General features: G+C 46.1%; 1 protein-coding gene and 1 pseudogene across 1 annotated transcript; one reads left to right on the top strand and one right to left on the bottom strand.

Annotated features, from left to right (window-relative positions):
• The first annotated feature begins 5,689 nt into the window (after nt 1-5,689).
• On the top strand, nt 5,690-10,745 carry GPHB5 (glycoprotein hormone subunit beta 5). The gene is made up of 2 exons (XM_045810559.2): nt 5,690-5,893; nt 10,557-10,745. The coding sequence occupies exons 1-2, from the start codon at nt 5,690-5,692 to the stop codon at nt 10,743-10,745; spliced, it is 393 nt and encodes a 130-aa protein (XP_045666515.2).
• LOC123800720 (large ribosomal subunit protein eL21-like) lies at nt 8,140-9,417 on the bottom strand (annotated as a pseudogene).
• Nucleotides 10,746-15,104: the final 4,359 nt, after the last annotated feature.

Below are 15,104 nucleotides of genomic sequence, written 5' to 3'. Positions count from 1 at the left end.
CTTTGTGGACTCGTTCCAGTGAGAATACAGGATGCACTTGAAATAAAGAATGCTTCTTCGTGACTCATTAAGCTGCTCTCGTTCCTCTCTATTAGGCATGTGTCTGCCCTGCCAGGCAAAGCTACGACCTTCAAAAGTGGAAGAGTCAGGCGGAAATAAAAACATTCCACTTCAGCGCCTAAACCATGCGCCCCTTAATCTGAAATAAATCTGTGACGACGGACAGATACTTCTTTCAGACAGTTGTGGAGAAAGGCTTGACTCGTCCTAGTAAATCAGACACAGGCTTCATTATTTTTAGTCTCGTTAAAAAAAAAGTTCCCATGGCAACCACACCATCATCTAGGGCAAATATTATCTCTTTAAGTCAATAAAATGAGGCGCGGTCCCACAAATACCCAGTGCTTTGAAAGGAAGAAATGTCTTTTCAGTAAAATTAATGTCTTCCAAGACTTCTCCGTTTGTCCTCATTTGTAAACCCAGATTTTGTTTTCCCCTGTAAATAAGGGATATTCAAAGCAACATACAGCTTTGTAAAGTGTAAGGCTGACCTTCCTTGCATCTGTTTGCAGAAAATCACTAATTCTATTAATTCCTTGAAACACAAAGCTTCATTTGTGGCTTTTTTGTTCATCCACAGGAGGCATGATGCTAATTAATTGGACCCTTGGAGAGAACCTTGTGTATTCTGAGAGGACAATGGGGAAAAACGTCTCAGAGCATGCACATTTCTTCTCAGCTCTTAAGAGATCGTCGTAAGTTATAGAGCAAACGGCTTTGCTCCTGTGGGCCCTCACTTACACCCGTGGAAAGAGTGGGTTATTCGCTACGCGTTGGTTGGCTCCGTTAATTTGACTCCGTTCTTGGTCGGCACTGAAATTGTTTGGGATATTCATGAAGATTTATTCATATATTGAATTTTGGAATCATGATAAAGTGTATACCCCCAGAGTGTGAGATTTGGATCTTCAGAACTAGATCTTACACTCCAGACCTTTTTCATACTGAAAAACGCATTGTTAATTTTAGCATCAGTTCAAAACTCCACAGGCTGGCTGGGGAAGCAAGCTTGGGGCCACCCCACGTCTCCTGGTTTCAGGATGCTGGTCGGGTCTCATAGTCCCCAATGACTACTTCCTCTATTCTCAGGCTCACATTCCACACCCCCCCACATTTAGTACCTTTGAAATCAGGGTATGTCTAACAATGGTGTGCCATAATTTCTTATTGGCAGCTTTTTATTTCTTAGAGGTACATGATGACGATGGGAAAGAAAGAGAAACGACATTTGTTGCCCGCTTATCATGTATCAAGCACGGAGATAAGTAATTTATAGATGTTACTATTTTAAAAAAGATTTTATTTATTTATTTGAGAGAGAGAGTGCGCACAAGAGAGAGTGAGCACAAGCGGGTGGGGGGCGGGTAGGGGCAGAGGGAAAAGGAGAAGCGGGCTCCCTACTGAGCAGGGAGCCTGACACAGGACTTGATCCCAGGACCCCGGGATCATGACCTCAGCTGAAGGCAGACCCTTAACCGACAGAGCCACCCAGGCGCCCCATAGATGTTACTTTGTAGACTCCTCACATGAACCCTGAGAAGGGGGCATTTTTAGTTTTGCGGAAGGCTGGGGGTTACGAGACTCATCCAAGGTGGCACGTGTCAGAGTCGAGAATTGAACACTAATCTGGAAGACTTTATTGTAATATGAACCTTTGGATTCTCCATCTGACCTGCCCTCGGCTGGTTCTGTTCATAAAAGAGTTGCCAACCTTTAAATTCTGGTGCGAGGAAGGGCCTTGTGAGTCATAGGGTACAACCCCACCATGTTACGGATGACGAATCGAGGCTGAGCGAAGTGACCTGCCCGAGTCGGTCGCAGAGGAAGCTGTGTCACTGACAGCGTGGCTGAGCCAGGGACGCGAGGTGCCGGCTCTTGAGATGCCTTCGTCGCCTGCACACGTTGCCCGCCCCCGGGCCCTCCCTGCACCAGGCCTCAGTCGCTCAGTCTGCTCTACAAGGCACCGACCCTCGGCTCATTCCTTCTCTGTCGTCATGCTCCCCCAGACGCCTCTCTGCCCCCTCCCCTGTCCTTCCCTAGCCCTAGTGAAGCCGTGCCTTGTGACTCCTCCTCCAAGGTGACAGTCAATCCATACGAGGACGAAAATAGAGCAAGATGAGGGCAGAGTCTGCAGGGCCTGCACTTGGAGAGACATCAGCCATGGCTTTGCTACCTCAGGAGAGTGACTTCAGAGGTGGGAACGTCCACGGGGACGGAAGGGAAGGTGGCCGAGGCACGGCCTTCGGTAGCCTTTGAAATCCCGCGGCAACCTCTCGCTCTGCCTGGAGAGAGGCAAGTGGCAGCGCATAGGGCAAGGATGGCAAAAAAGTGGCATCTCTACGTCATTTCCCTTTCCCACACCCACGATGAAGCCGAGGAGCTACTGTGCCCACTCACGCTCTGCCCTGTGCCCACTCAGAGGTCTTCCGAACGCAGTGTCCCAGGCAGCACCTTCCAACGCTTGGCTGTAGAGAAGAAACCAACTTACTTACCATCCCCAGTGCTGTCGAAGGCTTTGGAGGCGGGCAGATTGCAAAATAACCGAGCCTCTATTTCTCCCAATGGAAAAAGGAGAAAAAATCATTGATTTACAGAAGTGGCGTAAGATTGAGAGAGAACATATGTGAGAAGGACGCAGACTCCGCGCAGCCTCACACATAGTAGGTGCTCCGTGACGATAAATTGTCACTGGTTAATGATGTCATCAGGTTAATGATGATGGGGGTAGGCGTGAAGCTCGGCTCTGTGGTAGAAGGACATTGGCGATTGTAAAAGAAAAGTAGCTTTGGCTTCTCCTTGTTGTCTTTATCTTGTGACATTACAGACACAAGTATGTATGTTTCAGGTCTAATGCAAAACGGCTGAAGAGTTCTCTTCGGAAACACAGCTCAGGATGGCAGCTTACCACCAACCAGCGAACTCCAAGCGAGTTACGAAGACCACACCAGGTAAGCAGTCTGTCCCGCGGGAGCCCCATTCCGGTGATGCTACTCCCAGGCTCAGGGCTGGAGAAAGTCCTTTATTCTGAGCTCCATTCAATTTTCTATAAAACACATATCATCCCTGAATCTAGAGGTGGGTATACTGATGGTCTAGTGATGGATTCACTGAGGGTTGTTACCTGTTTTGAAAAAACCAAGCCCTGAACGAGTAGCACACTATTTAAAGAACACTTCTCTTTGCAGGAAACAGGAAGGTTTTAACTTCTTTATGTAGTATTTTTTTGTGTAATGTGCATCTTAAATGTCTCGGGCTATGTCGTTATTTGCTGTGATATGTAAACTCCTAAGGGCAGGGATGATGTCTGCTTCATTTATTTTTTAGAGCACCCGGAATAATGCCGTGACCAACGAAGTCTTTAATCCATTTGTATGCTACTGTTGCAGATTGGAATATAAACTCTGTCCCACGCTCATAAAGAATACTATTGCATTCTTAGTTTAGACCTTCCAAGAACCTGAAGTCTAACGAGACATTTCTGTTAGAACAGCATTGAATATCATTATGTGCAGGACCAATGTATACTTTTTGGTTTATTTTAATTCTTAAAGTGTCAATATCAGTTGATTTTCTGTTCTAAAAGCCTGCCCAATGTAGGAAATGTGAAAACTGCTGAAAACCATATAGAAGAAATAAAAAGTCCCCTTTAACTCCCATCCCAGAAGAGAATCTCTTCGAACATCTTGGTGTTTGTTATTTTTTTTTTCCTGTAAGACTCATTTTAAAGTGTTATTAATATTAGCTAATCCTCAACTAATTTAAAGACTTTCAAAAGGTTTCTTCTTACTGGGAGTTCCATCCTTTTCGTTTGTGATCCTGGGTCCTTTCCAGAAAGAATTATTACTGTTTTGTTATTTTCAATGTATTGAAACGTGTTGTGAGTTAAGGGAAAGAGTTTGCTGTGAGCTGCTAGTGACTGATGCCTATTTCGAAGGAAAGTTGTGGTTACCATGAAGCAAAATTAATCCATCTTGCCCCAGTGCATTTGTTCCCAGGTGAACTACTTTTGACTGTTTCCCTAGGATTATGTCACCCACCAAGGTAACTTTCTGTTTCAGTAGGTGATGTTAAGAAACAAAACAACACCCTTCCAGTTAATCAGTTTTGGAAAAGAGAGGCTGGCTTTATATCCCAAGGCTTTGATGTGTTTAGTGGTTCCTGTACGGATCTGCCTCTCTTTTGTTTTGATTGACAAGACCCTTATATATATTTGAGCAGTCAAGCAGCCCAGTAACGGAGGGTAGAGACATTTACCCAGAGCAAACTTCTATCACTCATTGTGATTTTCTCACATCTTGGGTGCAAGTGTGAGCTCTAAAAGGAGTTAGCTCCAGCAAGATCAGGTAAGTGCTTCTCCATCTTTGTACCTTCATTCCACTGGAAGGGAAGTCCAAAGAGCCCTGCTAAGGTGACAGATCAGAGGTAGGTCAGTAGAAGTAGATGAGACCGAGAGATCTGATTTGAAAAGAAATAATTTTGCAGCAATAATGAATCATTTGAAGCAATAATGAATGGAGGGCATTCCATAAATGCAGTGTCCGCTCTCACTTTAACATCCAGGTATGTTCTGTCCCCTGGGCCAAGGGTGCAGGGAATGATTCTGGCTCCTGGAAAAGCACAGAAAATGACCATGACCCAGATAGGATAGACCTGACAGTAGATTGGGATTAGGTTTTAAATACTTCCAATGCTTTCCAATATGTGGATTTAAATGGAATCACAACCAGGTGCCTATTACAGCGGAGGCCTAGAGCAGAGGCAGTTTGTGGCGAACAGGACACATTGTTATGAATGCTACCAAGTCAGGCGCCAGGATTCATCATATCTTATGCATATCCATGTTTTGTGGTGGGCTGGGTTAGAAATGATACATCTGGGCATAGAGTTTTTATTTACTGATGTCCCTCCCATTCCCCATCCATGACACTGAAAACATAATTTTGAGCAGGTGGGGAACCCATATGGCACCAAATACCCTAGATCTGAACAAAAATAATTTGGGTGTGTTCATGGAGTATGTTAGGATATGCATTACTTTTGGTGTGACTCATATTTTGCGTTTATTTTGGAGAGACCATTGGAACAAACCTCTCTAATACGTCAGTCAAGTGCAGTAGTTGGGTAGCAATAAGGAAAAGCCCGAGGATGCCCTGGGAGAGGTCAGTGTCTAGTGAGTACGCTAGGTCCGTGGAGACCATGCTGGAGTCAGTTAGAGGAAAATGTGGGCACCTATGTTGGTGTTTGTGGGCATTTACACTTTCTTGGCTCATTTCTTTTGAAATGCTAAGAGCAAAATGCCTTTGATGGTGACCATTATATCATTGGTCACCCCCTGGAAGGAAGCTGGCTCTCTTTTCAAATTTTTTAAAAAAATTTTTAAAGGATTTATTTATTTATTTCAGAGAGAGGGAGAGTGAGCCCAAGTAAAGGGGCAGAGGGAGAGAGATTCTTAAGCAGACTCTGTGCTGAGCGTGGAGCCCAACCTGGGGGCCCCCAATCTCATGACCCTGAGATCACGACCCGAGCTGAAACCAAGAGTCCGTCGTTTGACTGATTGAGCCACCCAGGTGCCCTGGGAAGCTGGCTCCCTCAATAAACTGTCTTTCCTTTCCCTCTCTGGAGGAACACCATGAAGCTGGCATACCTTTTCCTTGGTCCCATGGCCCTCTTCTTCCTGGCCGGCTGCAGCTGTGTCCTCAGCACCTCCGGTGGGGACCTGCTCACCTTTGTGGGCTGTGCCGTGAGGGAGTTTACTTTCCTGGCCAAAAAGCCGGGCTGCAGGGGTCTTCGGATCACTACGGATGCCTGCTGGGGCCGCTGTGAAACCTGGGAGGTGAGTCTCAAGGCAGGTGCAGGTGGCAAAGCCTTCGGGGCCAGCCACCTGGGTTGATTCCTGTGTTCACTTTTTAAATAAAATGAGGGAGAGTGGGGCATTCTTGTGGATTTTTTTTTTAATGACAATTACTTGGCATTCTCCAAAAATAATCTGAAAGAAGCATGATAACAAAGTGTTGATAGAATTAATGTTTGTACTTACATAGCGACTATATATTTGGGAATCATCTGTGGGAGGTTAAGATGTGCTATTGTCCACCCAATTTACAGATGACATGGAGGAATTCAAGGAGTGAGTTATGTAGACAGTTATGTAGACAGTCAGTAGAAAGTTGGGAATAAATCGTTGGTTCAAGCATGTCACCAAAATTGCTCTATATTCCTCTCCCTGTGATTACACAGCCGGTTAACACGCGATAGGCTTTAAACTGTCTAGCAGGGGAGGGTGGGTCCTCACTTCTTCCCTCAATGGCTCATGCACAGCTTTGCCCTGCCCCAGCTCCCCACTGCAATTTGTGAGGCCCTCAGGGATTGCCACAGACATATCCACAAAGTCCCTCTGTATTCTATGATATCCAGCCTTTTAAGAAGCATCGCATTTAAAATGAGGTTAAACATCTTAGACAAAGTTAGAACCCTGCTGGGCTGAGGTCAGGAGATGTTTGCAAGGTGAGAAGAAAAGAGGCACATTCAGCACAGAGTGTCCCATCACCCTGTGGAGTGACCGTTGACTCTTTGTACTGAGGCCCGAGTTGGTTACTAATGAAGCTCCAGCTCCGATTTGTCACCTGGGTTCAGAAACCTTTAATGAGCACCCACTATTGCAAATTCCAAAGCCAACGTCCAAGGTCCTTAGCAACATGAAGTTTGCCTGTTTTCCCAATGTCTACCCATATCCCGAGCTCTGGTCTTGTCAGACTGATTTTGAAAAGTTTTATTAAACACCCCTCATGAAATCTCCCATTTGATCTTTTTCTCATGCTTTCTCATTTCCATCTGTCATTATTAAACATATTCTTTGATGTTTGTGTCCAGAGTCAGCTCCTTCCCTAGAGGTTTTCTGACTCCCTGGTCAGCCCTAACTCTAGATTATCTTTTGTCTTACTTTTCCCCGCCACACAACACTAGATTCTAATGTTTTTTGGGAGAGGAGTTTCATTCTTGTGCCTTCGATAGCTTTGTTGAAGTGTCATGTATGAACAAGACATTCAATAAATATTTGTTGAGTTGGATGGGATTGACCTCTCTCTGGAGTCATACATCTTTTAGCCTAATTGATGGCAACTTAGAAGTCCATGAGCACCACAAGAGGATGCTGTCATCAGAAAAAATAGCCATCTATTCAGGGATTCAGGGAGCAACCTGGTATCACTTAGATAAAATTATGGCCCCATGAATGGATTGGATTATGGTGGTGAAATCTCCAAGTTAAATAAAACTACTCTACCTAATTCGCTGTATTTTTTGCACCATCCAGGGGCATAAGACCTAATAGCCAAATGAAAATTTAACTGCTAAGGATACCATGGCTGTGACTTGACATCAAACTTCCTTGGGGAACTTTGGCATCTTCTTGTCTTCGGGGCTTGGCCTGGCCATGCCTACCCCTACTCAAAGTTCATTTCTCAGCTCTTTGGAGCTCTTTCTGGGCCCGGATTTCAAACTGTGTTTCCTTCAATTCAGCTCATTTTCCTCTTCTCTTTAAAAATTGATGAATATCTTTAACTGGATCTTGGTCACCCACAGGAGATCAGGGAATATGTTCTCACTGGAGAAATGGAAGCACCAAGACCATTAGAGAACAAGAGTCTCTTTCATGTTAGCCAGCTTTTCTTTACGCCTCTCCTGTACTATCTGTACAGGGAGGTTACTTACAGAAAACAAATAAAAGAATGAGATGTATTTCCCCAGCAATCTGAAAGTTTCCGAGATATAAAGCACTTATTTTGGGGAACTTAACTGGAGAGCACGTCTAAAATGAGGACGTCTGTGACAACGAAATAGTTGGATTCACTTCAAAGGTGGAACCACTGCTGAAGGTAGCCTTTGGTCATGGCCTGGGGTTAGGGTTGCCAGATTTATTAAAACAAAACAAAACAACAAAACCCAGCAAACCAAACCAGACCATGATGCCAGTCAGATGTGAATGAGAGATAAACAACAATTATTTTTTTGGTATAAGTCTGCCCCATGCACTATTTGGGACATACTTGACACTAAAAAATTTTGCTGTTTATTTGACATTCAAATATTAGTGAGTGTCTTAGATTTTGTTGGCAACTCTGCTTGAGATTCTGGAGGGTAATCTGAGGGTAAGAGGACATGAAGCAAACTGAGGCGGGTGCAGTGCTGCCTGAAAAGGTGGAGGAAGCAGTGATATTAAGTCGAGCTCTTCCACGCAGTCCCTATCCAAGGCAAAGCCATCATCTTCACGATGTTCATGGAAGAACGTCACCCTGGGCTCCAGCACACATACTTTATGCTCCCAATACAAGGGAAGGCGCGGACTTTTGAAAGCTTGTAAGTTGCTACTTTTACTATTACTTCCTTACTCGGATTACAGCTGCGATAAGAACAAGAGATGGCGTTTACGGGACACTTACTTGGCACTGGGCGTCATGCGTTACATATGTCATCTGCCTTAGCACCACAACGAGCTGCGAGGTGGAGATTTTGTTTTAGAGATGAGGAATCCGAGGCTTCGAGAAGCTAAGTGGGCTTTCCAAAATCTTTAGCCAGTGGCACTACAGGAGCCCAAGGTTAAGGGTCTGACTACAGGATTTGAGATTTTTTTTACACAGTCTTGCAGTCTTTCATTTTTTTTACACTTACCCTGCCATGATTTCGTAGGGAATGGGTTCCAGCAGCTCAGGCTCCTTTCTTTGGTTCTCACAAAGTGTGCTTCTCCGGGTGGAACAGGCTGGCGCTTCAGTTGAACCCAAGTACATTTCTCTTTGGCTTCCTTCTTTTTCTGATCATTTTCCTTCACATGCTTCAGGAAGCTGTCTAGGGGGGCGCCTGGGTAGTGCAGTGGTTAAGCATCTGCCTCCGGCTCAGGGTGTGATCCCAGTGTTCTGGGTTCGAGCCCCACATCAGGCTCCTCCACTAATAGCCTGCTTCTTCCTCTCCCACTCCCCCTGCTTATGTTCCCTCTCTCGCTGTCTCTCTCTCTCTCTGCCAAATGAATAAATAAAATCTTAAAAAAAAAAAAGGAAGCTGTCTAGGCTCTTTGAGCGCTTAACCCGCTCAGTAGGTACATTCATTCTCTTGGCAAGAATCTTGCGCTTAACCTGTTCGTTTATAACAAAGGCAACAGCAAGCTGGGTACCACCGTAGACTCTTTCCGATTTGCCATGCTAACATTTGGGGGGCATTCCTTTTTGAACAGTGCCCACTCCCTGGCTGTCTGCAGGATCACCTTTCTTGTGGATTTGCCAGCATGTGACCAAGGGAACAACTCCATGTTTTCTAAAAGGCCTAGAGAACATAGAGCGAGTGCCTCTCATTTCTGTTGGTCATTTTGGCGAATTACTGGAAGATGGGGGTTCCACTCCGGGGCTTGAGATTTTAACTACTATTTTGTGCGGATTTCCTGATCTCTATGCTCTTTCTAAAATTATCTATGAGGTTCAACATTTATAAAAGGTGAAGGCAGGAAGTGAATCCTTTGGCTATCAGAACAGCGCTCAGGTCATTCTGGAACCTGCCTTGCTCTGTTTTCTGTCATTGATTCAACTATAGCGATTGAGAACCTCCTGGATGACAGGGTCAACTCCAGGTAACAGAAGCGCAGCAGTGAGTAAAATGGGCAAGAATCCCTGTCCTAACGGAGGTTCCTTTCTAGAGTGGGAGAAACACGGCACAAATAAATACAATATATAATGTGTCACATGGGCCTGACAAGTGCTATGGAGAAAAGGATAAAGCAGGAAGAGGGCAGGGACGTGGCAGGGTGTGGAGGTGGGACGTCGCAATTTTAAAGAAGAGGGTCAGGAAAGGTTTCTGTGAGAAGGTGACGTTTGAACAAAATGGTAGGCTGGCGAAGGAGTCAATCATACGAGAGAACGTTCTGGGCACTGGGATTAACAGGGCAAGGACTCCGGAGTGGGACTGTTCATGGTGAGTTTGAGGAACAATCAGGAGACTACTGTGGCCAGAGCAGAGTGAGGAAGCCAGCAAGACAGGGGGCCGGAGACGTAGCAGACGGTGCGGGTGCAGGGAAGATGATGGAGGGTCTCAATGGTGAACGTCTTTGACGTATACTCTGAGTGAGATGGGAAATCACTGGGGCATTGAGCAGAGAAGAGATAGTATCTGACTTAATTTTAGGAGAATCACTTGGGGCTGCTGTGCTGTAAAGAGACTGTGGGGGTGATGGTAGAAGAGAGACAAGTTAGAAGACTTTTTCAATGATCAGGATTATTCATTTGCTAAATATTTATTGAGCACTTGCTATGTGCCATGGGCCCTTGTGGGAGTTGAGGATATGGTACCGAAAGCAGGTAGCTGCTTTCAGGAATTTGCCTTCTACTGGGAGGAGAGAGATTTACAAGTAAACAAATGACTAGCGAATTAATTTCTGATAGTGATAAATGGTACCGAGAACAAGAAACAAGATGGTATGTTCTAATGGGTTCCCTGTTTTCTACTTGTGGGGACAGAAGCCCATTCTGGAACCCCCCTACATTGAAGCCCATCATCGAGTCTGTACCTACAACGAGACCAGACAAGTGACGGTCAAGCTGCCCAACTGCGCCCCTGGAGTGGACCCCTTCTACACCTACCCCGTGGCTGTCCGCTGTGACTGCGGGGCCTGCTCCACGGCCACCACGGAGTGCGAGACCATCTGAACCTGGCGTGGCCGGCAGAACACTGCTGATGGCCTTGAGCTTCACGGACGCACCCTCACGGACAGCACGAGCAGCTCAACCCCTGGATTCGAGGACTGTCTACTTTTGGCCAGCCCTGTGGAGGAGACTACCTGTCTCCGTCAGGTCCAACTCAGGCACAAGGCCCAGAGGCAGCCTACCCATGCTAAAAATGCAAAACAGTATCTGTGTTTTCACTGCAATAATTTCTCTTCACACACTTGCAAATCATTTTGTCTTTACCTTGAATCTCAGAACATAATTTGCATATATCACAATCCTCCTCCAATTTGGGTTTATAATATGCCAATGGTTTCAACGCAGTGGGAATAATTAGGAAATGGGTCTAGAAAGTCTTTACGTTCTCATGTCTTATTTAACAGTTGGTCTCCGACTAGATGTATGATCAGAGGGCCAGCAATTAACAAAACCCATGCTTTGTCCTCACACTCCCAAAGAAAGCCCAATTGCAAGCTCCCTTCTCGTTTAACTGAGCACTTAGCCGCACAAGATACAGAGCCGGCTCAGATTGAAAAGGGAGGATGATGGTCGCTGAAATTGAGAAACGTCCGGCTCTGGGTGACTTTTCCCAAGCAAAATTCTCAGAGTCCTCCTGAATAAAGAGGACCCTTTGTGATTAAACAAAACAAAACAACCTCAGAAAAAAATCTGTAACGAAAGCCATCATTGAGGTTTAAAGATGTTGCCGCTAAACTCTGGTTTTAGACTCGTGTGCTGCTCTCCCGAAGCTAGGCCCAACATGATTAATCACAAATATTCTTTTCCATTTACCATTCAGCATATTTTAAATTCAAGTTGTGATTTTTTAAACTGGGAAGTTTTGCCCATTTGCCGCGGGAAGGCTGCACTGCTGGCCCCGGGGAAGTCTGTGAGGCTCTAGGTCTTGCTCTCTCTAAAACCTTACAGCAGCTGATTCTCTGTGACTTTTTTTTTTAACTCTGGTATTATGCAAGTGTCTTTAATTCCAACATTTAGGGGTTGAAATGAACCTTGTTCCTTTTTCATGATATGCCAAGAAAATCTGTATTAATGCCAATAAAGCATGTCCTCTGTCTTTTGAATTCATGAAAACTTTCCAAAAAAAGTCTTTTTAGTCTTTAATATACTTGGAATAACGATAGCAAGTACCCACAAAATGAACTTCAAAGTTACTTTTACTTACACATTAATGTAGGATGTCACGTTTAGGAAGGGACACAGACAAGTGACAGGGTATCATGAGTCCCAAAGGTGGCTCAGTCGGGACTCAGACCCTTGCCATATCTCAGCTGGGAGCCGGGAGCCCTCCTTGAATGAGGAATGAATAAGTCCTCATGAAAATAGTACAGCGAATGTTGGGATTGATGGTCAAGGACCGGGATGCGGAGGAGGACCTCTGGGAACAAAGAATGTGAGCAAAATCCATCCCAGTCTTTAGTGCAGATCTGTTGGTAGGCAGGAAAGTCCCTCTCACATAGAACGCAGTTGAGTACCTGGGACCTCTACCGGCCAGTGGGTGGTGGTTAGGGACAACACGGGGTGACACCTCTCAAGTGTTTTCAGCCCATCCTTAAGAACTTCCCTCAGAATTTTTTGATAGAAAGGGCTGCTTCTTAAAGAAACTTAGGGAAGAAAAGCAGAGGCAGTAAGGGCTTGCCACAGTTTGAGAGAAGGTGACTACAGCATCCGTAGGGGGCCCGGGGGAAACAAGGGGCACACTGCAGCCAGATACTGAGCACAGTTCAGGGAAGATGCTGTTTATAAATGTGTGGGCAGAGTTAAGAAAACCGACAAGGGGTGATAAAACCCTCTGACTACTTGTTTAGAAGCAATGAACATCCCTAGGCTGGAGGAGAAGGAGAGAAGTGATTATCAGATCCCAGAGAGAGCGGAAGAGGAATGCCTGATGGGAGCTGCGGTCTTTCTTAGGATGACCCAGCCAGCCCCAAATCAAGGCCTGGTGGGGAGGGAGGTGGGGGAGAAAGTACCCCAATCTCACACTGTTCCACACCCTGATCTTTGGCAGAATTAATGGGAAGGCAGAGAGCAAGGGAGCGCATTGACTCAGTCCATAAATATTGGCCTCCCGGGAAGCAGGTTGAATTAGAGTCGAGTGTGGGTCTAGGGGGGCGGACGGACCAAATCCAGCCTGGCTGTCTCCTGGGGTGCTTAGCTGAAATGCCACAGGCAGTGATGCTGGCTGTGAGAGCCACGGGGCGTCCATAGCATCACAATGACCAGGAGTCCCTGGGACGGGAAACGTATGGAAAGGCACGTTCTGGCTAATCCACATCGATGACATCCGAGAGATGCGGGAACAATGGGAATTGTCAAGGCCGTGGGATCAGTGGGTTGTTAAATACAGTCCGAGCATTCAGGGCATGGTGTGAACGCCCTCAGCAGGAGACACTGCATGAGCTGAAGATGCCCTCTGCTCCTGGAGCTGGAGGCCACGCTGTGCTGAACACCAGGCCTCAGACGTAAGTGGGAGAGCAGCTGAATTACTAAAAAGGCTGAATCCACTATCCCAGCAGTCTCCTAAACTTAGGTCAATGTCCTCCTAGGGAAGGAGTGGGACACGGAGGCCTGCAATGGGGACAATCAGTGGATGAGATTGAGGTTCCTTTGCAGAAGGGGCCTCCTTGTTAGAGATCAGCCTCCCCTTGCTGAAACCAGGCCGAGGCCCCAGCCAAGGAGAATGCTTCCCATGATAATACTTGCCCTCTTCACAGACTGCCCAGAACCTGTCATGGGTAATTAAGGTCAAGTCTGAGGATAACCCGATTGGAGAAGGACTCTCTGAGTGATGGGAGAACAAGAGCTTCCACTGAAGCTGCCTGAGGACTTGATGAACAGAAACGGGGGTGGTAAGAATGCATGTGAGAATGGACCTGGAGGGTGTGGGGCTCTCATCTCAATGGTTGAGGGGGAAGGTGTCAGAATATAGGGCTGGATAAGAGTTTTTTTTAATGGGTGCATTCTCCTATGAATCAGAATTTAACATCCTTACTAGGGCACCTGGATCTGATCCCACTGAGCTGTTGGGATGGCTCTTTAAAGCTTGGGGAAAATGGTGGCTTCTATTAATGGAGAGAAGATGCCGGAACGGTCCTGGAAGAATATTTGAGGATAAAAGGCTGAGGGAAGTGGGCCTGCTGGAATGGATTTATTATGTAAAACTCAAGAACTCACCAGCTGACTCTGTTCACCTGGAGGTTCAGTGGACACTCCCTTCATTGAAGTGCTAAAGAATGTTCTAGTGACAGGCACCTGCCTCCCGGAGCAGCTCCATAGTGGCTGTCCTTTGTAGACCGGGGTTGATGGCAGGAGGAACTGCTGCGGACCTGGGCTTCCCGGGGTGAGCAGAGGTGAGAGGGTCTGGAATAGCAGAGCCCAGGTGAGGACCTGTAGCTGTAAGAGGGAAGGTGAACATAACAGGCTATCACGGGCAGCGAAACCCCAACAGCAGTCGGGAGACTCGGGTCTGCAGGATCTATGGTGCTGGCTAACATTCCACGGTGTTCCCGGTCCATGGTATTCAAGAAACTACAGTGGCGCCTGGGTGGCTCAGTAGGTGAAGCAGCTGCCTTCGGCTCAGGTCATGATCTCAGGGTCCTGGGATCGAGCCCCACATGGAGCTGCCTGCTGAGCAGGGAGCCTGCTTCTCCCTCTCCTCCCTGCTTACGCTCGCTCTCTCTCTCTCAAATAAATAAGATCATTAAAAAATAAGAAACTACAATAAATATATATAATCAAAGAAGTTATTAATTAAAAAGCATGAAATACCTCTCTCCATGCTAACCTTGAATCTTTTCAAAGCTTTCTTCCTTCTTCCTTCCTCCCTCTCTCCCCTTTTCTCCCCCCCTCCCTCACTTCCACGAATATTTATCAACCCTAATTTTGTGCAAGGCACTGTGTTGGGGAAATGAAAATATAAATATTGCTACCATTGATCTATGTTTTTTACTCTAAGCAGGATCCTTTCTATTAATTCTTCCTAATTCTTACATCAACCGCGCTCCTAGGCACTGTAATTGCCATTTTACCATTTCCATTATGTCGAGGATGAAAGCAAAGCTCAGGGAAGTCAAGTAACTCGCCCAAGATCCGACAGCTGACAGGCAGCACGTGCAGGTTTCTCTGACCTAGAATCAACCTCTTTCCACAGGAGCGGGATGCCTTTTGGAGTGTTCCTTCCTAGTCATTATTGCTTGGGGAAGTCTTTGAAGTTCTGGAGGTTAGACTGTCCTCACCCCTGATCAGCATGTTTGCAGTCTCTCCTGGAGGTGGCTTGGTGCCAACTTGGGTTGTTCTACGGAGATAGCGATTTTTTCTACTTTC

The sequence above is a fragment of the Ursus americanus genome, chromosome 26 (assembly GCF_024610735.1).
Source record: "Ursus americanus isolate L20-20 chromosome 26, mUrsAme1.1.p, whole genome shotgun sequence".
NCBI classification, from domain to species: Eukaryota; Metazoa; Chordata; class Mammalia; order Carnivora; family Ursidae; genus Ursus; species Ursus americanus.
The sequence above is the reverse complement of the archived record's forward strand: the minus strand, read 5'-3'. Positions and strand labels throughout refer to the sequence as shown.